Consider the following 26,308-nt stretch of genomic DNA (forward strand, 5'->3'; position numbering starts at 1 on the left):
AAAGTACGATTTTGTTTATTAAGTCGATGTTCCTGCGATTCATGTTTTCCGAATTAGCAAAGTATTTCTGTAATAATAACTACGTGTTTTCGTGGTTTCCTGTCCAACTTCCTTGGTATTGAACCAGTGAAAATGAACCCAATCGGGCCAAAAACGAAACGACGCCTTTACGTGTTATACGTAGTTCAGCGTGTTGCCGTAGCCACGCGTGAGTTTTTGATTTCAGAAGCATAAAATAATGAGAGTGCGTAATAATATACCAACGGGAATTTTAGGAAATAATTATGCTGTACTTAATAACAGTCCACTTACATACAGTAATCGGGTAGAATACATCCGAAGTACCAAGATTTCACCGTCAGGCCTCGCTAGTTACTGGTTTCTGAGACTTTCGTTGCGAATTTAAAATCACAATTCCTACTTAAATCGCGAAGAGCGCGCTGGATTTTACCTTTGTAAATCTAGGTCATCTCAGGTCCGTCAACGTCTCACAACACACTCTGGCCAGCTGTCAGTCCTTTTAATTGTGCCCATATTTAGCTTCCCCTTAATTAACACCAACGCTCATGAGTTAAAGTGCCTTAATTAAAGATGTCTTAGTTAAATGTGTCTTTATTAACTTTGCCTTAACACATAAGGTGCGCGCGTATGAATGTTGTGACAGCAGAACGTTTAGAGCCGCGGATTACTCCGCGCTTCTCTTTCTTCTTTCATCCTTCTCACCTGTAGGGCCACAGATGGACAGAGCCCAGTCTACATCATTCGCTTGCCCCTCCCCTCGTTCCCTTTCATCTGTTTCCCTCTCTCTAAATGTAAGGTCACATTGAGCAAACCCTGGCCTCAGAAACACTGACGAAGAAGCAAAAGAAGCTAACTCAGGCGGCTAGAAAACTCGCGAACGTTCAAAGTGTTGACTCCCTTGTTTTATTTTATACAGCTAATTTAACCACCCTATTCATGGCCAATCCCCACTGTGGGTATGTACCACAGCCATTCCGGTGAACAACAACAACAACAACAGCAACGATGACGACGACGACGACGACGACGATGACGACGACTACAACGACAACGACAACAACAACGACAACGACAACAACAACAACTCGGGAACCAATACACCGAATAGTAAGTGAACTGCGCGCCGCCACCCCCATGGCCGGGGCTGCTGGGAGCAGTTGGCGATGAAGCGCCTCGTGCACATGGTACCGAGCTATTTAAAGCAGAAAACCTTCCCAAGGGTTGTTGTAGGCTTTGTTGGCTTTTACTGTAGCGTGCGGATTGTGTGCTACGCATATGAGGGGGTTAGAATGTCCTGCCAGCTTTTCAACCCTGCAACAGTACTAGCCTCACTGACTATTTGTCTGCAGTTTTGTTTTCACTTCATTCACTCTGCTGTAACACGAAATTGATGCATGTATACAGCCCAAGGAATATCTGTTTTTGTATATTACCTGCAGAAAAATGAGAAGACAGGCTACATTAGAGCCACGGAACGTTTTTGACGTCAAGTGAGACGAACTCACGATGGCCGTGGCGGTGGTGCGGTACGAAGTAGCCACTAGCCGGTCGGCTACCTCGTTTCCAGTTACAACGAAAATCTGTTCCGTGAGAGGGTTGGGCCGATCCACAGCCTCTGGCAGTGGCCAGTCAAATAATGCTATATGTTGTTCAATCGAATAAAAGAATCCTCGTTGTTCGTTGGTAGTGTCATAATGACGCGTGGTAAGGTAAGCACGGCATTATTCGTTATCATCCAACAGTGAGTAGGGCACCGCCCCAACAGTCGTGTGTTTACACTTGCCCTGCAGTCACGCAACTTACGTGATGTCACGTGATGGTGTCATGTTACGCGCGTAATTTGGATGCACGGGCCGAACCAGGGGTAACTATCGTAAAAACATAAAGGTCCGCGTTTACCATGCTGCTAAATCAGCCCACTGCATTTAAATTATACGCACAAGTGTTCTGTGTTCTTAGTAATGGCTGTTTAACTATTAAACTTATTTTTATGTCTGCAGTCTCGGCTCGCCATTCACTCTGCATGATTTTGTAAGCAATAACACGTGCTCAAGTCAGATGGATTGGTTTCTTTTTTTTTAATCAAAGCTCTGTCTGTGACAGATCTGTTCTGATGGGTACAAGGAAATAAAACCAATATAAGGGATTAACTAACAATCTTTATTCACTAGGCTCAATTAAAGGTACCGCAGTGGACTGAAATGTAAATCTTTGTGTTTCGATCACGATGTCGCTGGCTCTATCGCAACCGCGCTGGCCGCATTGAGGTGGAGGCAGAACGCAAAAGCGTACCGTACTTTCAGCGCACGTTCAAGAACCCCGGGTGGCCAAAATTCATCGACAGCCCCCTCGCTACTGATTCAGGGCCTCACAACGCACTGTGACGTGTCAGGACGCTAAACACCGTACTGTAATCTAATTGCAAATCTACCGCTAACAAACAATTATATTCGGTTGGGCACACACAACTCCTATGCTAGATTGTTTTAACTGGTTCATCATAACGAACAGCGGAAGCTGTGAATATGCTTTTGCACAGCGCGTTTCTGATGTGTGCGGGCCACTCGAATTTGTTCCCGTTCTTCGCCGAACGCTTGTGTCGACAAAAGTGATTTCCCGGAACGCTGCATCTGCTGCACTCTCTGACGTGGAAACCAGCACTACAAAAAGAAAAAAAAAGAAGCCGCTGACCTAGCCCGCACGCTACGCTCCGATAAGCAGTCTGTCGCGTGTACTACGCAGTCAGAGGCAGATGGTGACTGCTCGCTTACTGAACGGGCATGCACAAACCCCGCCCCGAGCACGCGAGAACTCTCCTGCGGCAGCACGAGGCTAGCTGTTGGAATAAAAAGCATCGCCGTTCTCCGCTGTCGTTTCCCAGTCGTTCTGTTTGAGACGTGCAAGACACGACAGTGGGACGGTTCTACGGAGTCTCAAGGATATGCGCACAGCCATGGAGTACTGCCATGTGGGGCTGTGGGCGTTGGCCATGCTTGGTGGGTTTCGCAGAATCGTAACATTTTTTTGTTAGTTTGTATAGTTGGGGACTCGCAAACTTCATATTTCAGTGCTTCTTTCTTCATTGATCTACCGAATTTCGCACATGTGTTTTTTCAAAAGAATGTTGAGGGCCTCAGCAAGTTTACCAAGGAGAGGCGGGATACTTGGTAGTCGATATCGCAATGCGTTATGTAACCGTGCAAACAACAACGGAGGGAGACGCAAACACATAGGAAAAGCGCGCTTGTCCTGTGTGTTTCCTTCTCCGTCCATTGTCGCTTGCGCGGTTAAAGAATGCATTCCTCAGCAAGTGCAATATCCTTTCAACTGTCCCTGATATATTGAACTTTCTATGTTTAGCGCAAGAAGCGTAATCCAAATAAAGAAAGTTATTGATTAATTAATGCAACCATTTCTGCGTGTCACTTCAGTTTGAATTCTGACGTCGGCGCTTGCATCGAGCTGAAGCTTCCACGTAATGCTCTACCTTGTGGTGAACTTCTGGCACTTCACAGTACTTTGAAAAAGTGCGAAGGTTTCGAGGTATGCGGCTCCTCGCACAAGCTCTTGCGTGACTGCACTTTCAAAAAAGTACACTAAGAAAGGTTTTTTTTTTTCTGCATTCTCTTCTTTGAACAATGCGCGACGCTGATCTTCGATTGCGTTTCTTGATTTGCAATTACACGTGAACTTCATGAGAAACGTGGCACCTTTCAGCTAAATGAAGTCCGGCGAGTGCTAATTTGACGCCGGGAATGGTGATGGCAAATGCTTGCTTTAAGTATCGTACTTGCACCAGTGGAGAAAAACCGCGAACAAGTGCTTGCAACTTTCGCGGAAGCTCGCTTCAAAGGCTCTTTGTCTTTAAACTAATCTGATGCGGCTCGCTGGGCAGGCCGGACGTTTGCATGCACAGTGAAACTGTTTCCATGGTTTCGTCACCGGGATTCTTGAGACCCATCTAAATGAGGCGACTGGTAGCAAGGACTTTTTAGGCTTTGACGAAACACCTCGATTCGACGCCACAGGCGAGAAACGTGAATACAGCCACCAAACAAAAGAGCCGCACTGAACCTGGATGTCATAGACATCTTTATTTATACAGTGTTGCCAGCGCAAGTAACAAATTCTGAAGTTTCTAATACTTAGTTTCATAGATATGTCAGGCAACGCTACGAAGGCTAGAGAGACTTCTCTTGTTGCTGAAATATGTAGGCGTGCGTTATCTAGTGTGCTGTAACGTTCAGATCTCACGTTTTCGTGCCGCATAATATGATCCAATTATTACATGACAGGCGTCGCGGATCTGAGCTTATTTAACAGTGAACGAGCCGAGTGACATGTTTCTGCAACTCAAAACAGCGCACGTCGCATATTAGAACAATTGCCGCTTTAACGTGGACTCACACCCACAAGCTGTAATTGTAGTGCATGAAGCAGACGCCGTCCAGAAGGCATCGTAGATCCGGAACAATTGCACTGGGAAACGTGCGGAATGAGGCCGCTGTGTCCACGCTGTACTTACGTAGCTTCCGCAACGTTGTCCTTCAAAGTTCAAAACGGAGTACAAGCACTACCGACGGCGCGCACTTGCGATACCCAAGCCGCAATATTGCGAGGCTACCATGCATCTACGCTGAACGTACTCCATGAGTCTTTAGCAGTATTTTCTGCGGAGGACCCATGGATGTAGCGCCGGCATGGCGTTCGTGACGTCACAATATGTAAACGATCTATACAGCCAACTTTGTGCCTCGGCTGAAGCGAACTTTAGTTGACATTTGAAACAGCGATGTACTGTGCGCTCTTGCATTAACGTTCATTTCGTACCTCATTTCTACCTTAACATTGGTGCGTAGGTTCCGCGTGCAGGCATCCTGTAGGAACTGCGTATGATATGGTCCCAACATTGTGTTTCAGGTTACAGTATGGCCGCTTCTGCGACGACCTGCCAGACGGTGCGTGCGGCTGTCATTTTTGAAAGCATGTATTAATTAAGAAGTAACAAGTGCTTGACCACTCTGGTTCGTCAGATCTCTCAGGAAGGGAGAAAGATGGAAAAAAGAGAGAACAAAGGGGTTAGGCTGGATAGTAGCAAGAAATTTGGGATGCGCGAGACGAAATATTATTGAATTCGATCCGGTCGGGAGAAATTACTGTATGCGTTTTGTTTCTTATAAATGAGTTATTCGGCATGTTAAATCAGAGCATGGAAATTGTTGGCGTTTAACTGCTAATCTCTATACGTTGCTCAAGGAAGGTCTCCCTCACAGCTTTCACTTCGAAACCCTCCTGATGTACCAAAACTATGTATGTATGTATGTATGTATGTATGTATGTATGTATGTATGTATGTATGTATGTATGTATGTATGTATGTATGTATGTATGTATGTATGTATGTATGTATGTATGTATGTATGTATGTATGTATGTATGTATGTATGTATGTATGTATGTATGTATGTATGTATGTATGTATGTATGCATGTATGTATGTATGGTGTTTTGTACGTTCCCACTTATGTGTGGTACCATGATCAACAAAGTACGAGAATCATTAATTTTCTCCCAACCTTCATGTTACGCCATTGCCGTTTCTTGGCGCAGTGAAGTGCTCAATCGCTTCATTTCCGCATCGCCATGTTGCTTCACTAATCCACGGTCTGCGCTCTGCAGGATGCTGACTGCTCGGTTAGTCAGCGCTGCGTTTCGCACGCCAACTTCTCCAGTTCTGGAAACTGTCAGACTGATCGTCGTTGTGAGTATGTTTGCTTTTAATATTGAACATATACGGGGCATCCATCCAATCGCGAAGGCAAAATTATTTCCACTAATGCGTAGATATGTTCTCCCTAGAGTCAATAAATGTTCTCTTCTTGGCAGGTATTGACGCTTCCGGTGCGACATGCTCAGTAAGTATCGTCAAGCTCATTTCTGTATGCGTTCTACTGTTTCCATTTTTTTGCACTCCATTCAACAAGGACGCCCACAGTTTTCTATGTACCTATTTCGTGTATTATTAAAGAAAGAACGTTCTCAACGGGCTAACAGTTGAATTGAGGCGCACAATGCTCCTTTCTGACTTTTCTGAACTTGATGACGCCGGCAATCTTACGCACCCGGAGGCCCGTTTTGAGCAGTTCAAATAATAAAAGTTGCTAAATTAAAGTAATTGTGGGCTAAACTAAAATCCTGCTTGGTTGTTACGGCAGCGTGAATAAATGGGTCCGCGATTAAATTTTTGTACAGAGTCGTCCCACTTTTTGAAGGTAACTGCTACGCGTCATTCAACATGAACTTTTCTCATTTGCAGTGCAGCCCTGGGTACGAGTGTCGCATGAGGGGTTGCCTTTCCGCACAGTACGAATGTGAGTACGTAACTTTTTTCCCTCTCATACTAGAGCTAGTGACAGCAACATAATTCATCGTGAAAGGAGGTAAGGCGTGCAGACACGCACACATGAGAAGAAAACCAGGAAACACAAACGCCAACTATCAACTAAAAGGCGCACTGTAGTTGAAAGGAAAGTAGACGCAAAACTTATCTTCATATGATGATGATGATGATGATTACGACATTGTTGTGGCCTTTCTCTGCGCATCGGGTGCGCATTGTTGCCCTGACCAAAATGATCAAAACGAAAATATACATCAGTTCTATGAACATGCGTAAACACCTTGGTCACTGCCCCCTGTTGCGTTCTTCAGGGTAGCGTACCCCACCGCTGCTGACCAGTTGTTGCGACGCCGGTTACTTGAAGCTCGACCGGCGTAACTATTCTGTAGCTTGGCCTTGTCGGCAGGCTGCAGGCGCCCGGTAGACCATGGCGATCAGGCAGGGACGAGACGACTTCTAGTGCGAAATTTGCATGGTTTATTCAATGCTTGGATAAAGATGAGAGGAAGAGAATGAAGTAAAAAAGTACATTGCGGGGCCCTTTAAGTAGGCCCACTAAAATCGTTGGCGCGATCTTGCTCACGTCACCGCCACATGATATGCACTTAGTCCCACGGTGCTTGGCGGCGGCAGCCACTTTCCCAGGACGATGTTTTCCCGAGCTTCCCTCCGCTGGTGGCAACCCGCGGGTCCTGGGGATCGTAGGCAGCTGATCCCTTCTCTTTCGCGCGTCGTTGGTTTCCGGAAAGGGTGTCTGGTTGTGGATGGGTGGCTGATTCATTCTCTCAGTTGACGTCTTCCCGAGCGTGCCTCAGCTTGCGGCAGCCCCCGGGTACTGGGGATCGTAGGCAGCTGATACCTTAGAGTTTGACAGTTCGCAGAAAGGGTTTTTACACACACACACAAAGGGGCCTGTGAACACTGCAGGGCGTCCGCCAGACCGGCATCCACTCGAGGCAATCATGACAAATTAGGAATCCATTGTTCGTTTCGCTTATGCATGCACACACGAAGGGGCCTGTAAGTACTGCCGTGCACCTGCCAGACCGGTAAGCACTCAAGGCAACCACAGCAAATTAGGAATCCACCCTTCGTTTCGATGAGGCATGGTAGTTGAGCATCCCTTTTGCCCGGGGTGTTACATGCCAACCGTAACACCCCCTGACCGCTACTTTAGAAGTCTCGCCTTCGTGATGGAAGTCGCCGCGAGGGGTTGCACGTTTGTGTCGCAGCCGTTTCGCGCTTCGACAAAACCGAGTGCCTCGGGAAGTGTGGTGCCATCCGGTTGACGAGGGCACATGCGATGACATCGGAGCAGAATGTGTTCTATGTTCTCTTCGTCGTCTCCGCATGCCCTGCACTGTACCGTACTGTCGTCCACCGACTGATCGAAACGACGCCTATCCACTTTAGTGCGCGGTGCTCCCGCACGGGTGCCGAACAGAAGGGCACTGCCAACACTGTTGTGGTACAACCACTCCGCAGAGATGGTCGTCTCGTGAGCTCTATGCAGGACCGGGCTAGATTTTTGGTCCATAGCGGCTTGCCACGTCGACGTCTCCACTTCCTGTACTCTTGTTCACACCCTTACTGACAATTTCCTTTCGCTGTCCTCTCGGATGGGGTAAGTAAAGAGGAAGAACTTTCTGCATAACTTGTAGAGACGCCTGCTCCACTGCTTGCTACCGCCTTTTAGGTTGGTGTACCGGAAGACGCGCCGGGTCCACCGCTCATTATTCATGAGGGGAAGACGTCCCTCGTAGGCTACTTTGTTCCTTGCCTCGCATGCCTCGAAGCTGGACCATCCGAGGTCGCCCTGGATAGCCTCGACTGCCACACGCCTATGACATGCCAGGGGTAGTCGTCCAAAGTCGCACTGACCATGTTCCAACCACTGGCATGTTCCTACGGAAAGGCAGAAGATGGCGTCAGCGAATGTTAGCACCGGCACACGTATTGCCTTCTACAGTTCACGCACCAGAAAGAACCTGTACCACCCCCCCCAAGCACCATCGACGCAACACATTGGTGGCTGTCACAGACAACTGTTGTACATTTTCCTCGTGTTGGGCAAACAGTACCACTGAGGCGTAAGAGTTCATTCCGAGATTTTTGTATTTATCCGACACTGGTATGCTTCCTTCACAGGGAAGAAGCACATTAATGGCTCCCTCTGTGCCCGAAAACTGCAAGATTGCGGATTTTCTGGCATTGAAGTGGAGACCAAGACGCCGCAGGTGCTCCGCAGCGAGAGTTAACAAAATTTGGAGGTCACTGATGCGCTCCGCACACAAGTCACAAGTAACACAAGGTCATCCGCGAACACCAATTAAGATAGCGGCCATGTGCATGCGCTGTCACACATGAAGTGGAACGCGAGTCAACTCGGGATTCCAGAAGAGCCTGCTCGAGCCCCTCCACATGCAACATGTAGAGCAGCGGGGACCGAGGGAAGCCCTGCCTGGGTCCTTTTGTCACTATCACAGGCTTTGTTTTGGCATCTCTGGAGCACGCTACCACCGAGCTATATGTGTACATCTGTCGGAGAAGTGCTATCCACGCTCGAGGCACCTGTCGTTCTAGTCGGCGCAAAAGTTCGTCGTGCGACACACTGTCAATGCCTTGGCGACATCAAGAAAGCATGCGAGGAAACCTCTCGTTTCCCTCCGTGCCACCTCACTCGTTTTGATGAGCACAAAAAGATTGTCTTCCAAGCGTCAGTTTCCTTGAAAGCCATTCTGGAGCTCAGACAATATGCCACACTTCTCTGCCCACGTACTAATTCATGACTGCACGACTTGAGCAAAAAGTCTATACTAGACACTCGTCACAGTAATTGATCGATAATCACTTAGTAGGCCAGCGTCGACTCCTCCCCTGGCGCACAAGGCTCACTCTACCGCACAATCAGTCGGATGGGATCGGACGGTCTTTCAGGATAGAGAGAGAGATGAATATAGGAAGGCAGGGATGTTAACCAGTCAAGGGTCTGGTTGGCTACCCTACGCTAGAAGAAGGGAGAAGGGGAATAGAGAGAAGGGAGAGAGAAGGTGTAGAGACGTGTACGTACAGTACTTGAGTCAAAGCCGCTCGCGCAAACCAGACGTTCTGAGAAAGCACAAAAGTGCCTAGTGAATACTGTAGTGAGATGTTTTCAAACAGACTTGCCTAGGGATTTCACGATGCCCGCCGGTATGGGGTCCAGTCGGGTAGCAGTGTTTGTAGTGATACGTGGCAGTGCGCGGCCAAAAGTCAAAACCCTTTTATGTAGCACGTATTGAGCAACAGAAAGCTTCATCGGAAGTGTTTCATGTTGGCCTACAATTTTCTCATTGACACTTTTTCCCTAATTCTAATATTTTAGAAGATGAATAATTATATACTACTAAATATGTAATTAGGCAGAATGCAAAATATAATCGGAGTATCTCAAAGCAACGGCAACTACATTACCTTGATTTTGTCCAGCTACGTGGAATTTGCTTATTTTTAAATCTTGGTGCATGATAGTTCGGGCACCCTGTAAATACATTTGTCAATGAAAAGTTAGGAAGAAGCTAAGGACGAAAGCAGCCAACATTTCCAATACCATCAAGTGGATAAAAAAATAAATAAATAAATAAAAAGATAAATGAATAAATAAATTTGGACACAGAAAACTTTACGAGATGCAAATAGGTAGGCCTGAGGTACATTCTTCTAGCCAACTGCTCCGTACGGGGGGAAGGGGAAAGAAAGAGGAGAATGATAGTTGACGATGACGACAGAAAGAGGACGCGAAACATACTACAAGCAATTTGTTTGGTCTACTCAAAGCTTAGAGGTCGGAGCCGTACTTCTTTAAAAATAAAGTAATGCCTAGATGGCCTGAAAATCAAGCGAGAGAGAGAGAGAGATATGCAAATGAGAGAAAAGCAGGGAGAACCACCGACAGCAGGCTCACGCCTCTGCCTCCCCTGAAAACTAAACTTAACGTCTTGCCAAGAGCCTAAAATGACGTCCTCCGACAACGGTTGGTTGCCGAGGCGCACAAGATCACCAGTCAACTTTGTAACACTTCCACCCTACTGAGGGCAGCCACACAACACATCATCAACAGCCTTATGCACATGGCGCAGTCCACGGTCCGGAGACCAGGGGGCGCCGCATTAGGTGCACGTATGCCCACGCGTAAACGCCACCCTCGTCCTAAGTGTGTGCAGAATGCTGGCCGAGCAACGTTCAGTTTTGGTGGTAGCCTAAACTTTATGTTAGGGTTTATTCTCTGGAGTCATTTGTGCTGATTCTCCTGATGGCCCCAGTCTCTTTCGGCCGCTTTTCGTATGCCACTAGAGAGAAGGCAGTGGGTGTCCTCTCTTAGAAAAGGAATATTTGCAAGCAGGAGTTGTTTCTGTGAATGCCTCCTTCACGCAGGCATCGGCGAGGTCGTTCCCATGTACACCGTAGTGACTGGGACACCGCTGAAAAGTAATGGGGTGGCCGTTTTCTTCCGATCGAGTGTATAGCTGAGCAGTTTGAACAGTCACTACTCTGTTTGAGCTTTTTTTCATCGAAACTATAAGTAGGTGAAGAGCCGTTTTCGCGTCATTGAATACTGTCCGTGCTTGAGACGGCTGTCGCGAAACTTAAAGAATTCCTTCCTGATTACCCTGGACCGTGATGTCGTCTTGTCAGCAGACGAAACTGTCGAATGACACGATGTGCAGGCTTGGCGACAGGCGCAGCTCACGCAGACGACGATACCAATCCCTCTTTATACACCTTCATCGAGGAGCCAAATTCTTTCACATTGTTTCATATTCAAATGTTAGATATCTGAAGCCCATGGAAACTATACTCTATTTTTGAAAGAGCGGATACAGAGAGGCATACCCTTATTTTGGGCATGACCCATGGATGCATATTTGGAAGGTGAGCAGAGGCAAGGTATGAGGGTATGGCGAATTCTTTGCATTTATTGAATTTCAATACGGTGGAGCACGGCCGTAAGTCGAAAAGTGCCACAAGGTGTGGGGTCGGTGTCGGCACAGCAGTTACAGAGACACTCAAAGAGGTTCGCATCGTAGAAAGACAAGTACAGGGGCGACGCGAGCTTCATCGATTGTACCATCAGTTGAGATGCGACGCTGAACCCCAAGACATGTTCTCGGCATCGGTGCCTCAGTCACTGCGCTTGCTTAGTGGCTATGGTGTTGGGCTCCTAAGCACGACGTCGCGGGATCGAATCCACGCCACGGCGGCCGCATTGAGACGGTGGCGAAATGGGGAAATGCCCTTGTACTTAGATTTAGGTCCTCGTAAAAGAACCCCACGTGGTCCAAGTTTCCGGAGCGCCCCACTACGGCACGCCTCTTAATCAGATCATGGTTTTGGCAAGTAAAACCCCATAATTTAATTTAATTTAGTAAAGTATCTATGCCTAGGTCCTTTTCAGCGTACCCAATCATGACGGGCTCATACTTAGTATGACTGGTAGGCTGTACCAGTTAGGCTGGTAGGCTGGTAGGCTGTAGCCGACATAAATAATCTCGGAGAGCCGGAGTAGCGAATGCTCAGACGGGCCTCGCTTCATACCGGCCATACAATTTTATGTGAAAGCACCAAATGGCCCATTCAGCGAATAGCCCGGCGGTGTCTGTAGCAGCGCAGCGGCCCCTACATTCCCATTGGCTGCGACGCCACCTCATGAGTGCACCTCGACTGAGCAGAGCGGGCGAATCGGAAGGCCTTCTGCCGCGTTAGCGCGCCAGGCGCTGTGTGAGAAGGAGAGGGCATCGCCGCGACTCCACGTCACCAGCGCGCCTTGACGGAGCGGAGCAGATACAGTCACGCGATGCCGCGGGACGAGGCGGGTTGCTGTCGGCGAGGCAGTCACGTGACACGTGCGTGCGGGTGCCGCCACCTTGCTTGCGCATACTGACAATCTAGAAGGCACAGCGCCTTAGCAACCGCCTTTGAACGCGACGCGATTGGCTGGCACACCCCCGGCGACAGGTCTCGTGTCACGTCGTGAGGATTCTTGCCTTTGCGTGTAGCCCGCGATAGGTTAGGTTAAGGTTACGTTAGGTTAGGTTCGGCTTTGCTAGCGTAAAAAGTGTTAGGGTGGCAAGGTGTGATCTCACAGCGGCTTCAAGGACATCGAGCTTCGCCGGTGGCGTTTCACCCAACAGCGTTCAACCACGGTTGCTAAGGCGCTGTGCTTTCTAGATTTTCAATATGTGTTGCACTCAAATTGCGCTACGTACGTATGCGCATGCTGCCTCTGAAACCATGGTGCGTTCAAGGCGTCCGTCGTATTCGCTAGTAGTCAGCATTTCCACTTAACAAAAGGCTCGGTGTAATTTGCGTGCGCCCGCGCTTGTGTATGTGTGCGTATTTGTGCTTGCATCTACTCGTCTTTCGACTCTTTATACTTGCATAAAACTTCGCTTTATATGAATTCGAGCTCGTTGGATCTGCTGCATTTTTTCTTGAAAGTACAGACGCTTGCGACCTCGGAGCAAGAGCGTCGTCCGCAGACCAAGGGGCAGCATTGGACTGAAAAATCACGCAGTCAAGACACGTTGTAGACCGCGTCAACACGAATTGTTTCTTTGTTCTGTAACAGTGGCTCATGGAACTTATTTGCTGTTGACTTAAAGATACAGCTGTCATCAGGCTATCTCGAACAATAAAAAAAGAATGTAGAGCAGCAAGAATATAAAGTTTAGAATTGCAATGACATCAGTCAAACTTTCTAGCTTAATAGAAATTTGGTGCAATTAAGCCCGCGCGCCTCGCAGTTTAAAGTGACAATTTCGGCCTTCCTTTTTCCAGGCGTTGTCCTGGAACACCAGGATACCAGATGCGGCGGAAAAAACGTAAGTGCGTGGTTTCATCATTGGGCGCGTTCCACATAAGGGCCGCTTTTGTCGCTAATCCTAGAAGTATAGGATCGTTTCATACATACTCCGACTGTTTTCGCCGCTTGCACAGATAGCGTTGTGAATGCTCTTGTCGGCACTATTTCTAGCACTATTTACATTTGCAGCAATCTGTTTTCATAAGCAAAAGGCTTCCGTGCGGTGCGTCAGCACAAAACGCCGAGTTCGAGCATATCTTTGGACTTTTTGAGAACCATATCACAGCTGTTACGCTGCCGACGCCATGGTGCCGTAAGCGACATCAGCTGTAGGGAACGAGGAAGTCGGCACAGCAGCCGCAGAGTGAAAATGGTTCAGCTTAAGCTCATGTTTACATCACGAAGCATTGAGCAAAATGTGCTAAACCAATTAGATAACAGACCAGTTTCGAAGACTAATCCCCGTATTCAGAAATGTGCCTTAACTTGAACCCCACGCTTGACGTGATCTACATGACGCCTGACGTGAACGGGCCAAAGGGAACGCAATGAGCATCTTGGGCACGTTCACAGCAGGCGTCAGCCAGTTCAAGTCAAGCATAGGATCCAAGTTAGGGTGCATCTCTGAATACAGGGGTAAGACTCTCGGACCATGACCCCACGCGACGCAGGCTTACAAATCGACGCGGGCACTGCTACGCTTCATGAAAGCGACTGACGTTAGTGACCGATTATAAGCATGAAGTTATGGGCATCCACACGTATGCTCACATCGATAGTACCTTCTTACCACCCTCTCCTTTCTTTGCTTCCCTTAAACCCCTTCCCCTGTGTAGGGTAGCAAACCAGACGTGCGTCTGGTTGACCTCCATACCTTTCCTTCCTTCATTTTCTTCCTCCTGCTCCTCCTTGAGCAAAACGTTAGGCCTCCATGTTCCCGACTAGATGACATTACACTTGCTCTGTCAAGAAAGTCAAAGATTCTTTGGTGACATTTTTTAACCATTGTAGGGTCCAAGGTGCGGCGCTAACCAACTTTGCGGTTACAAGGACACTGGGCTCAGGTGCACCAAGTGTCCCTGCTACGGCACCCACCTCGCTACGTGTGAGTACGCTTTTTATTCTTTCTTTCTTTATTGTTTGTTTCACGGATTCTCTCCGTGTAGGGGGCAGAGGTAAAGGCAAAATGCCTGACAGAGCATCTGCGCCCCTACAGTTCAAGGCAGCATGACATATCATTCACATACATATTTGCCGAACATATTTTTAACACACAGCACACAGCAACGAAAAATTCAATTATTCAGAACACATGTCTCCAAAGCATTACTTTTGCTTCAACGGGATAGATTTCGAAAAAGCAGAAGATACATAAGCAATAAGTATTACATAACAATAAAATTGGCTTACATCAGAAGTCAACAAAGAAAAGAAAACCATAGAATCACTTGCTCGAAAATAAATAGCATATACAGTAAATAGATCAGTACATAGAAACATTTCAGAAAAAAACGAAGGTTTAGACTGATACACAATGCAAATGCCGAAACAATGGCATATATGATTTACAAGCGCTGAGAAAAATCTGTAACATAACTGAGGTTACATGTGTTACCAGGGATGAGCACAAGCTACTCAAAACAGAAATGCAATGTCACTGCCCACTAATATGTTTTTACAGTCATTTTTGAAGTTGTGGAATGATTGTGTGTATTGTACGTTAAAGTGATCACTGTTTAATATATTAATCGTTCGATAATTCAATGTTTGCTTTCCTTAATTAGTTCTTGTGGCGGGCTTTACATAGCGTGGTTTACGTATTGGGTATGAGGTGCAACTGTCGACAGGTATTGTGTCCAGCCTATTATTATATATCCACTGGAGTAGTTTGAAATAATAAACTTGATCTGCTTTAAGCATGCTATATTTAATGAAGAGCGGTTTTGTTCGGAGTCTTCGTTTGTCACCCACATAGTTTTCACACATTCTCAATATTTTCTTTTGTACAATGATTAGTTTGTTGTAGTCTGAAGCTGTCGTAGTTCCCCAGACTAAAATGCCGTAACTGAGTTTTGAATAGAAAAGTGAGTAATATAATGTTTGTTTCAACCACGTGGGTAATATATTTTGTATTTTATACATGCAGCCAGTAACTCGAGATAGCTCACTTTTTAATTTGTCAACGTGAGTATTCCAAATAAGGTCCTCTGTAAATAATACGCCCAAGAACGGCAGGATGCCCTGCCGTTAAAAGTTGTGAGATCCTTAGTCCTTTACTGTCAATTTTCTTAGACCGCGAAGCTGAATTATTTCTGTGGAAACCGCAGTTTCCTTTGAAGCGTAGTGTTACTGTCATGTGGATGAGAATGTGCTCTTCATGGCTGAACTTACGAAGGATATTTTACGGGGAAAAACACCCTCGTATGCGTACGTCAGTCCTAAGATGTACGTAAGGGACAGGGAACTTTTAGGGTTCTATCCAACGCCACCGAAGTCCTAGACGCTCTGTTTTTCCCCTACGCTATATCTAACCCAGGAGTGCAAATTCTCAACTTCACCCTGGTAATCTACTCACAGATGTGGTAATCTAATCACAATGGTCCTATGGATGGATAGATGTGGTAATCCTATGGAAACTGGTTAAGCCCTCTGGAAGAATCAGCCAAATTTGGTAGATACACTCTAAGAACAGTTTACACCCTTTGGCTTGCCCCTTCTGCCACACAAAAATAATCGTCATCTGCCTTGATGTGTTTCCTTTCTTTATCGCTGCAAGCCCGGAACTTTCCAGTGACGAACGGCACGCGCGTTATCAGAAGGGGCACTCCAATGGGTGTAAACTGTTCTATGGTGATAACGCGCGTGCCGTTCGTTACTGGAACGTTCCGGGCTCGCAGCGATAAAGAAAGGAAACGCATCAAGGCAGATGACGATTATTTTTGTGTGGCAGAAGGGGCAAGCCAAAGGGTGTAAACTGTTCTTAGAGTGTAAGAATGACAAGTAAAGCACAGAACTCTTCACCTGGCATCAGTTTTGCTGTGTAGTTATAGAATGTTTGAGAAGTGAATTTTATGGCAAAGTACAAAAAGAAAACTACGTGCATGAGCTCGGCGCACAGGGCACGTCGCCTATATCTGAACACTTCAGGTGTACTCATTTATTCCTTGGCCAACTCGGTTGCCGAAAATGCTGGGCCGGGAGTTTTGCGCTGTAAATAAAACACTTCTAATGCGGCGAAAGTTCCTGCGTCGGACGTACCTGGCTGCACCAAGGCCGGCGTCCGGCAGCGCGTTCTCGGTGACTGCGGCCACTTCGGCTCTCACGCAGGCGGCGTCGCGTGCGGTTCTCTGGTTGGAATTTGATACTGACCGTGCCGCCGTAGAAAATTGCGCATGCCCGACACTCTTTGAACCAGAGACCAATTCAATGTTAACATGGTTACGTTATTCGCCCACCAAGACAAGACGAAACGCCAAAGGCAAGCTTGTTAGCTTCGACGGGGGTATATTCACGCGGCAAATACACGTATGCCATCACCTGCTTTCTCGGATGTAGACAATGTCAAACTAGAATGGTGATTAAAACATTTGTCAGAGAGATTCTCTGCGCGTCTTTCGTAGGACACTCAGTAAAGAGGACACAGAGAGAGCGAGAAAGGTGGCTGGGAAGGCAGGGAGATTACCCGGATGCGAACGTTTGGCTATCTATCATTCACTGAGGTGTGCAAAATAGGGGCGAGAAAGAAGACAGAGACAGGGAGGAGAGAGAGAGAGAGAGAGAAAGATTAAAATATTATGCAGAAACTCCACTGGAGTTGTCCAAGTGGCGCATCAAGTTATAAAATTTGATGCGACCAGTGTAAACCTTTATCAAACCTTATGGGTCGTTGTCAAGCCTATCACACTTGATCCGGCCCTTGTCAGTCTTTATCGGTTGTTATCAACCCTATCGTAATTGACGCGCTCTTTATAAAACCTTATCTGTATTTATCAAACTTATAGGACAGGATCCAACCAGTATTAACCCTTATCGGTCCGTATGAATCTTATCGGACTTGATCCGACCCTTATCAACCTTATCAAAATTATTCCGGCCATTATAAGCCCTTATCGCTTTTTAGCCCCTTATCCGCCAGCGTCGAACCATTATCAACCGTGATGAAACCCACATAAACCCTCATCACTCCTTATCCTTATGAACTCATTCACTGCTTATCTGTCTGTGGTGCGTGACGCGAAGCGCATGATCCCTCATAGATGTGTGCCATTGCGGTTGGTGAAGGCAATCTCAAACTATCGCCAAACTAAATCCCCAACCGAAGCGCATCGAGTATGTGGCGTGTTTGGCACTAAATTTTCGCTAAGTCGCTATTTTCCCAATGTCTACAATGGCCCAAGTCGGCTGTACATGTGTTCCTAGAGATTGCTTTTATTCCATTCTCACCGACTTTTTCAACAAAGCCTGCACAGAAACGGTTCTTTTAAGACATTTGTTTTGTGCCGCCGGTACAACACTTTCATATTGACACGGGTACTCCTTCTTTTCTCGGGTGACCGCTTTTCACCACCTAAAAAGAGTTATCGTACGGCGCAGGACGCGCCTGCATGTATCGGAAGCTTCTCGAATGTTATCGATGGTTCCATCCGCTGTCTGTTGTCACCGAATCTTGTGTAATCTGATTTCACTTATGCGTGACGCGAATGGTGGAGAACTTTGTGAAAGACACGGGGGCACCACCGATTACTTTGGTACCTTGTACAAGAGCCGACGCGCTTGACCGGCACATCAGATTTCGAGGACGCCGACCGTGTTTGCCGCTCTTGTGGTGCTTTGGGTGTAACTTGCTTTTGTGGACACAAATTCGCCCAATAAAACGCTAGTTTCACCATTCACAGTTTTCCTTTCTTGACGGTCACTACCTCGGGACAATATGGTTCTGGTATACTCACCTTCTGCAAACGTGGGTGTTTAGTCGATTGACGTGTTCACATGCTTTAGCTTTTAAGTGTGTACTGGATCGCACTGTTTTCAGGCAATAAAGGCGGGGGAAAAAGGTGTTCCGTTTCTAAGAGTGGTGTCATAGGTTCGAAGCTCAGTACTAACGCTTTTCCTTTCAAATTTATTGCGTTTTTTTTTTGTTGAGCGCATCGAGCAACGCGTTAAGGATGGAGAGACGGACCGATTGATAGATTTACTTGGTGAGTCGCCTAAGAATGCGTATGCATTAAAAGAAGTGTAACAAGGAAGGGCGTTCCAATTAGAGGCGCTGGATAGCGCGTAGAGCAGTAACGGCCTTCTGATGCGATGTTAACTCCCGTCAGTACTGCAGAATTTTTTTTTTCTTCCGGCAGAAGCCGGTCGTCCGAGTGAGTGACCACGACGGAGAGCGATTGATTTTGTGCCCTGTACCGCTGGCACTGGCACAGATCATGACGGAGTGTTTCCTCGTCACCGCAATGGCCGCATTTAAAGTTACGAGTGTATATGTACAGGAACAGAATGAAACAGATTGAAATGCAACGTAAAAGGAAGCTCGTCATGCATGCTTAATTATGCTTGCTTTTTCCCCCCTTCTACTTCGTAAAATGTTGCTACTTTTATAAGCGCCAAATTATTCTGTACTGCAGGTGTGGACATACGGGCTGGTAAAGACTGCGGGCCTTTCAGAATCACTCGGGTCGACAGGGACGGCAGCAACTACGTGTGTGGTAACGGATGCGGTTCCGCCACGTCAGTACTCACCGCCAAGCTACGCTAGGCGCTGCAGCCCGAAGTAAGCATGTAGCTGTCATGGCATCAACTACAACCAAAAGAACAAAAAAATCGGAAGTAAATATGTTTTCTTTATGTGCATCATGCTTGGTCTAATCATCATGTATTTTCTGAAAAGCGAAGGTACCTTCTATCTTACATACAGTTTCTTAATGACGATAACGAATAGGTCGAGCTGGGGAAGCAAAAGATATAAGTTAATCCACGGCACTGGCAGGGCCGGAAACTGTTGGACGATAGTTGTGGAGGAAAGCGATTGAACTATGCGAATCCGCAGTGCGGCGAACGCATGTGTTATTCCTTCCGCCTTTTCGCACAATAAGTTATGTGAACAAGAAACCTTCATGTTTGCTTATAGACCGAGTACATAGGGTTCAGTGGACTGAACCATTATTGGATTTTAAAGCATTCCTGCATTTTAAGCGTCTATAAAGCATTAACTATTTTTCTAACGAGAGCTGCAAGAAAATCCAGGTGTCCTTAGCTATCGCCTAAGAGACGCGCAGGCGAAAGCCTGGTAATCCTACTGTAATTCAGCTCAACTCCCTTAATCCCCCATAATCAGCCTTAATCCACCCGAATCCACTTCAATGTTCCTCCATCCACTTTAATCGACCTTAATCCACCGGGATAAGTTCCCTAATCAATCTATAATTAATTTTGCTATTAACTGATCATCTCTTATACACGGCTAAACATGATTTGGTTCGCTTGTGGCCTTCCTTGGGTCACTTGTTATTTTTTGCGCCTCACAACACGACCTTTGCTGCTTCGCGGGACAATGCCATCTGCTCCCATACATGGCATAGCGTTCGCGTTAATAAACGTTGAGTTCTGACGAAAACAGAAGAAAATAAAAAAATTATGCTGACGCAGTGCACCGTTTCAGAGAAAGATATTGCGGCATGTGGTTTGATCCTTGCTAATTTCCGTGTAAACTTTTCCTAATCCGAGTTCGTCTGCCTAACATTTTTGCCTTGGCCTTTTTAAGTGAACTGTCGTAGCTCTTCCTTTATTAGAAATGACTTTCAAGACAGCTTCGGTTGTGCAGGAGATTACTGGCTGCTTTTATCCGAGTGCTTCATCGTCACTATAACAGACGTATCAATACGGCCAGTGATAATATCAACAAACACATCCCAGAGTTGTTACAGAGTATTCTTTTCTCATCTGTCGCTCTTTGTGTCTCTGCGTGTGTGTATTTTTTCTATATGTTTCTGTCTTCCCTTAACCCTTCCCCAGTGCAGGATAGTAAACTGGACATCTATCTTCCGGTTAACCTCCCTGCGCTTCGCGTCTCATTTATCTCTCTCTCTCTCTCTTCAGTGACTCGGCAGAAGTTCTACCATTCTCTGATCATTCAGATACATGTCATTGTTTGGGGACAGCGCCTCCTTCACCGCAATGGCTGAGAGTACTGCTTTTGCTGACTGTATAGTAATTGCATAGAGGCCATCGACATCAGTTTAACGCACTCAGACAATCGTTCTGCCACCTGACTCCGAGTACGACGCACGTTGAATATGTAAAATACGGATACGTAAAAAAGTACGACGTACGTTTAATAAGGACTTACGTTTCGGCTGGTCCACCAACCGAAAACATCAGTGCAATCTACTGTGCTTATTCAAAGTACGTCGTACTCTTTTTGCTTCATTTAACTACCAGGGCCAGCGTGATTTCCTCAAGCTATATATATATATATATATATATATATATATATATATATATATATATATATATATATATATATATATCATTTGTGGGTGATGTGTTCATGCAGACAGGTGAGTGTCGTCGTCCCCATCAGCAGCGGCTTTCGTCGTGCTGGTACATCGTGTCATTCGACATTTTCCTCTACGTGAGCAGGCAGCATCAACTTTCATGTAACTAGTGTGAATTACAGATGGGCAGATTTGTGCATTCCTCCGCAAAGAATATTGAAGAAAGTGTGAAGAATATTCATCGACGCAAAATCTGCTATGCGGCTACTTATAGGTATAATGAAAGAAAGCCCCTACAGAGTGCTGGCTCCTCGAAGTGGCGGGCTAATACACTTCGGCAAATCAATGTTACCGCTATATGTTGGTATTAAATGGTTTTTATGGGACTATTATCCACTTGGAAGTGAACTAGGTGATCCAGAAGCGAAGAAGGCTCTCGATGGCTCAGTGTCACTGCTTACAATCTAATTTTCAAGAATGAACACGAACTGCCTTCTCTAAAATGTCATGAAAAGAGCGACTCTAATGCTTTGCGACCATGCGGAATATCGCCACGGAAGCACCCAGAGACTGGTTATTAAGATGCCATTTAGGATACCACCGAAACTTCAGCGTAGTGATTCCAGTCTTCTGCAGAAACATACGCTGCAGCTGGAATTTCCTTGTGGGCTACGTGCACTTAATGCGACCCACCGAGTTTTCATACTGCGCAATGCCGTACGCTATAATCCATGAAGCAGGTGCTACACGACAGCCCTCAATGCGTGGAAGGGCGACTGAGATCTATTGGTGATGTTGCCCACCTCGACCACCTACCGTTCCGAGAGGACGTTATATCAAGAGGCCCTGGCGTGGTTAGAGATCTCGTTCTCAAGCCTTCCAGGACTTGCTTAAGTATTTCCAGTGTACGGGTCTGGACTGTAGGCTATGAATAGACGTACCTGTTATGTGGTTTGCATCTCCCTTCCAAGAATGAACACCAAAGGGTGGCGGTAAGACATCTCACCAAGCATGCTTGATCAAATGAGGTTTTGCTACATCTATAGAAGTCTAGCATTTTGCCCATCTCGCTTCCTTCGGTCATTTTCATCAACCACCTTGTTTCCTTTTCTTTCCCTTTTGCTTTTCTCCCAGCTCAGTGTAGCTGGCTACTCTGAGCTATATATATATATATATATATATATATATATATATATATATATATATAGAGAGAGAGAGAGAGAGAGAGAGAGGGAAAGAAAGAGAGAGGGAGGGAGGGAGAGAAGGAGGGAGATCAAGCAGCAGCCATGCCAAATCCAGAGGGGTAGACAAGACGAAGCTCCGCCTCAAGATTGAAGCGTTCGGCCATGACCACGCCCTGTAAACCTCCTCCTCTCCAACCGCTGTCTTGTCTGTCTCAGCCGCTTGGGAAAACTTTCTAGCTGATGTTGCGCCGCGGCGTCTCCTGGAATCAAGTGGCTCATCCGGATGGAGACAGGTTTACTTTTTTCAGTGACTTTAGCTTTTAGTTGGTGATGATGATGATGATGATATTCGCGTTCCCTTGGAAAGAGGGTGGCGGCAAACATCACGTAGCCTGCTTGAATAAATTAGGTCCTGCTACACCTATAGAAGTCTCGCATTTTGCCTGTCTCGCCTTGATTTTGAAGACAAGGTCTTTGCCGACTTGAGACGGATTTGGCGTATCTGGGATCTGGGTATCTTGCAACCACTTGTAGAAATAAACAACTGGTTTAGGCGAGTTGTAGATGTCGTATGAACATGACAATGATATTAAATGATACCTCGTCATGCCGAGAACACACAGCAATAGCCGGCAACTATAAACACAAGAAAAGGAAACAAGTGTAAGGAGCCGTAAACTGGATTGAAAATAAGTCTGAGTCGATGTCATCCTCTGCCATGACGCCACCAAGTGCGATCTAACTTCATATAGATTAACTTCACTCGTCCGTCTTCGACGTATCCGACTCTGCGTCTAGCCCTAAACTATCGGGCCTACCAGGAGCTGCAGGACGTCGAGCAGCGTTATCAAGCATGAAGACATAGATAACAATTTCGGGGAGCTGCTAAGGGAGATATATAGAGACAACCGAGTGAAAATTGCGCGGGAAGGCAGAAATTGTGATGAAGTGGTGGAAATTCACCGAGGACTGAAGCAAGGATGCCATAGCAAAGTGTGGGTGTAGGCCATTTGGTGATTCGTGTTGTTGAACGGCTTCGTGTTGCCCCTTCTTTCAAGTCTTGTGTTTTTCTTGCAGCAACCTCCCCCCCCCCCCAAAAGAAAAGAAGGATGCCCTCTGTCTCTAATGTTGTTCACCCGCCATGGTTGCTTAGTGGCTATGGTGTTGGGCTGCTAAGCACGAGGTCGTGGGATCGAATCCCGGCCACGGCGGCCGCATTTCGGTGGGGGCGAAATGCGAAAACACCCGTGTACTTAGATTTAGGCGCACGTTAAAGAACCCCAGTAAGTCGAAATTTCCGCAGTCCCCCACTACGGCGTGCCTCATAATCAGAAAGTGTTTTTGGCACGTAAAACCCCATCATTTAATTTAAGAGTTAGGTGCATGTTAAAGAACCCCAGGTGGTCGAAAGTTCCGGACTCCTCCACTGCGGCGTGCCTCATAATCAGAAAGTGGTTTTGGCACGTAAAACCCCATAATTTGATTTAAGAGTTAGGTGCACGTTAAAGAACCCCAGGTGGTCGAAAGTTCCGGAGTCCTCCACTGCGGCATTCCTAATAATCAGAAAGTGGTTTTGGCACGTAAAACCCCATAATTTAATTTAAGAGTTAGGTGCACGTTAAAGAACCCCAGGTGGTCGAAAGTTCCGGAGTCCCCCACTGCGGCGTGCCTCATAATCAGAAAGTGGTTTTGGCACGTAAAACACCATAATTCTTTTCCGTTGTTGTTCGAGCTTTATGTTACGGGCATAAATATACCATTAGAAATCAGTCAATGAGGATTTGATTTATCATACAGCCGTAATGGGCAAATGGTGTAACAGAAGGATCCCCCCCCTGACGTATGCGGACAGCAACTACTCGACAATGCAAGAGATTTACAAACACTGGTCAATATGTGTGGCAACCCAACGCCAAATCTAGGCCTAAAATTCAGCACAGAGAAATCGGGAATTATCTTTAATGAGGAGACGTGGTCTCGACTCAACAGCAAGTTATACCCTTAGTCAAGTCATATAAATGCCCCAGAGTATGAATAAACGAAGGAATGGCTTACTCAAGCACCCACCGAGATAATCTGAAAATAAAATGGAATAGGAATAAAGCGATAATGAAACATAGGGCCCTTTGGGGTCGCAATATATATGAGGTGTGCGCGGAATCTGGAAAGAAGTTGTGATGCGAGCGCTGACGTTCGCAAACGCCACTGTGTGCCTAAAGCCGGATGCATTGTCGGGGTTGCAAGTTGAACAAAGATCAGCGGGCCGGTTGGCTTTGGGAGCCCACTGCAAAACCAAAAATGGGGCAGTGCAAGGGGACATGGCTTGGGCCTCATTTGAAGTCAGAGAAGCGCACAGAAAAATTAGTTTAGAAGAGGAACTCAGGAAAATTGGTCAAAATAAATGGACGGCTAAAGTGCACAATTATCTGTCTTTGAAAAGCGCGGACACAGAATGGAGGATGAGATCAAGAAAGTTGGCAACCAAGTATGAGGTAGCTGATAGTGCAGATAAACAAGTAGGATTGATCAGCAAGAAAGGGAGAGCAACAGAGACAGCGAATCGGACGCAAAGAGTGGAAACGAAAAAGACCACGGAGATTTACAAGAATGAGAAAAGGAAATAAGAAGGGAAAATCTGTACGATAACGCGAAGGGCAGTGCCTTGCTACTTGAGGCTGGAGCTGGTTGCCCAAGGACAAAAACATACCGGAGCAAAAGGTCGTAACAACATGAGGCTTGTGCCTGCAGTAGCAAAAATCCGGAGACGACTCGGCACGTTCTAACGGAATGCGAAGGGATTCACCCAGCGAGACCAACACGTAACGTACAACTTCCAGAAGCGCTTCGATTTAAAGTAGACGGAAGTATCAACAGGTCAGCAGTCGAAATAAGGAAGAGACGTTTGGAGTATTGGTGGAAAAAAAGCACGGAAGAGACTGATACGACCGGATCTATTACAGGCATAGGGAAAGGTACAAGGTAGATAAGATTAAAACATTTATACAAGAATGCTGGAAGGAAAAGCATTGATGGCATACTTGAGTAACTCATCAGGTTAGGTGACGATTTGAGGCCGCCCCGTTTCAAAGGGGATGCCGCATCATCATCATCATAATCATCATCATCATCATCGTCGTCGTTTGGGGGCCCTAGCGGAAGACATCCGCCCAGTACAGACGCGTGGCTGCCGAGACATCTGAAGAATACGAGTGTCACCTACGCAATAGGCCGGCCATGGAGATGCGACAGGCATAATCATAATTGCGTGTGAAATACAATACCAGAAGATAGTAATTAAGTGAGTAATAAACGTGAACCATGAATAACATGATTGATAAACACATAGCGTGAATAATAAACATGTAAACTTGGGAACATTTAAGCAAACATGTTAGAGACAGAATAGAGACATAAAATCAACATTTATTCATCAAATCACTTGAACAACAATGTACAACTAGTGTAGGTAGTTTAATTTAGATATCTTGAAAAAAAATATGCCAAACATGGCCGCTATGATGGCTCTATCAGCACGCCGAGCTTCATTTACTTGTCATCATTAGTTAGTTCACAGTGCAGCTGTAAACGTTACAGAATTCCCGTCTGCTGTCAATACATGGCCGTCTACGGAGGGAGTATGGTTACAAAAAAAAACGGCTGTAACTCTTGTTTTCTCGAGACTGTTCCAAAACAAATCAAAGTACAATTAGTCGCTCAGACTACTCTAGCATTACGGCGAGTTTCATATACTATTTGCATTTACGTCGTTCACAGCGAAGTAGTAAATATTGTGGAATCCCCGTCTGCCATGCGGCGGTACTTGCACACGTCACTGCTTCATAAAAGAATAAGTCACTCCACAGTCAAAAACTGTATTTTTTGTCTGTGTCCTTCAGTATTAGTAGTAGTAGTAGTAGTAGTAGTAGTAGTAGTAGTAGTGGTAGTAGTAGTAGTAGTAGTAGTAGTAGTAGTAGTAGTAGTAGTAGTAGTAGTAGTAGTAGTAATAATAATAATAATAATAATAATAATAATAATAATAATAATAATAATAGTACCTATATGTACATAGATGCACCGATTGAGGTAAAACACACCACAGCTTCGCTGCTTGTCCTTCTTCACAGAGGGGAAACGCTGATGATAGCTTTCCTGCTATTTAGCCGAATGTGTCGATAATGACTATAATATATAAAGTGCACATATTCTATTTCTTCCCACGTAGAATACATTGTGGTAGTTTACGATGTACGACACGTGGGACTATTCACTGCTTCAAGAAAACTTCTCGCAAATTTGGAGAAGACATATTGCACAGAGATAACGTCTTCTTGGGCTAGCTGATGTTTGCTGTATAAAACATTGTTTT

General features: G+C 46.1%; 2 protein-coding genes across 3 annotated transcripts in view; both read left to right on the forward strand.

The window, feature by feature from the left end:
• Positions 1–2,153: 2,153 nt before the first annotated feature.
• Positions 2,154–8,679, forward strand: LOC129385532 (uncharacterized). Its single transcript, XM_055072173.1, has 6 exons — positions 2,154–3,017; positions 4,942–4,979; positions 5,701–5,782; positions 5,908–5,936; positions 6,338–6,392; positions 8,570–8,679. Exons 1-6 carry the CDS (start codon positions 2,963–2,965, stop codon positions 8,677–8,679), a joined length of 369 nt encoding a protein of 122 aa, XP_054928148.1. The 5' UTR covers positions 2,154–2,962.
• Positions 8,680–13,237: 4,558 nt separating this feature from the next.
• The window catches only part of LOC129385599 (uncharacterized), a 28,462-nt gene continuing 15,391 nt past the window's right edge, over positions 13,238–26,308 (forward strand). For both annotated transcript variants that reach the window (XM_072289115.1, XM_072289116.1), the window contains exons 1-3: positions 13,238–13,281; positions 14,274–14,367; positions 18,890–19,035. In XM_072289115.1, coding sequence (XP_072145216.1) covers positions 18,978–19,035 — 58 coding nt within the window. In that variant the 5' untranslated portion in view covers positions 13,238–13,281; positions 14,274–14,367; positions 18,890–18,977. The remainder of the gene's footprint in view (positions 13,282–14,273; positions 14,368–18,889; positions 19,036–26,308) is intronic.

The sequence above is a fragment of the Dermacentor andersoni genome, chromosome 7, assembly GCF_023375885.2.
Source record: "Dermacentor andersoni chromosome 7, qqDerAnde1_hic_scaffold, whole genome shotgun sequence".
NCBI classification, from domain to species: Eukaryota; Metazoa; Arthropoda; class Arachnida; order Ixodida; family Ixodidae; genus Dermacentor; species Dermacentor andersoni.

Excerpts from the sequence above, each read along its gene's own strand:
- LOC129385532 (XM_055072173.1), top strand. The coding sequence starts at position 2,963 with ATGCGCACAGCCATGGAGTACTGCCATGTGGGGCTGTGGGCGTTGGCC. Across the intron at positions 4,980-5,700 it reads CTGCGACGACCTGCCAGACG|GATGCTGACTGCTCGGTTAG; the intron begins GTGCGTGCGGCT and ends TGCGCTCTGCAG. Across the intron at positions 6,393-8,569 it reads CCTTTCCGCACAGTACGAAT|GGAAGAAGCACATTAATGGC; the intron begins GTGAGTACGTAA and ends CTTCCTTCACAG.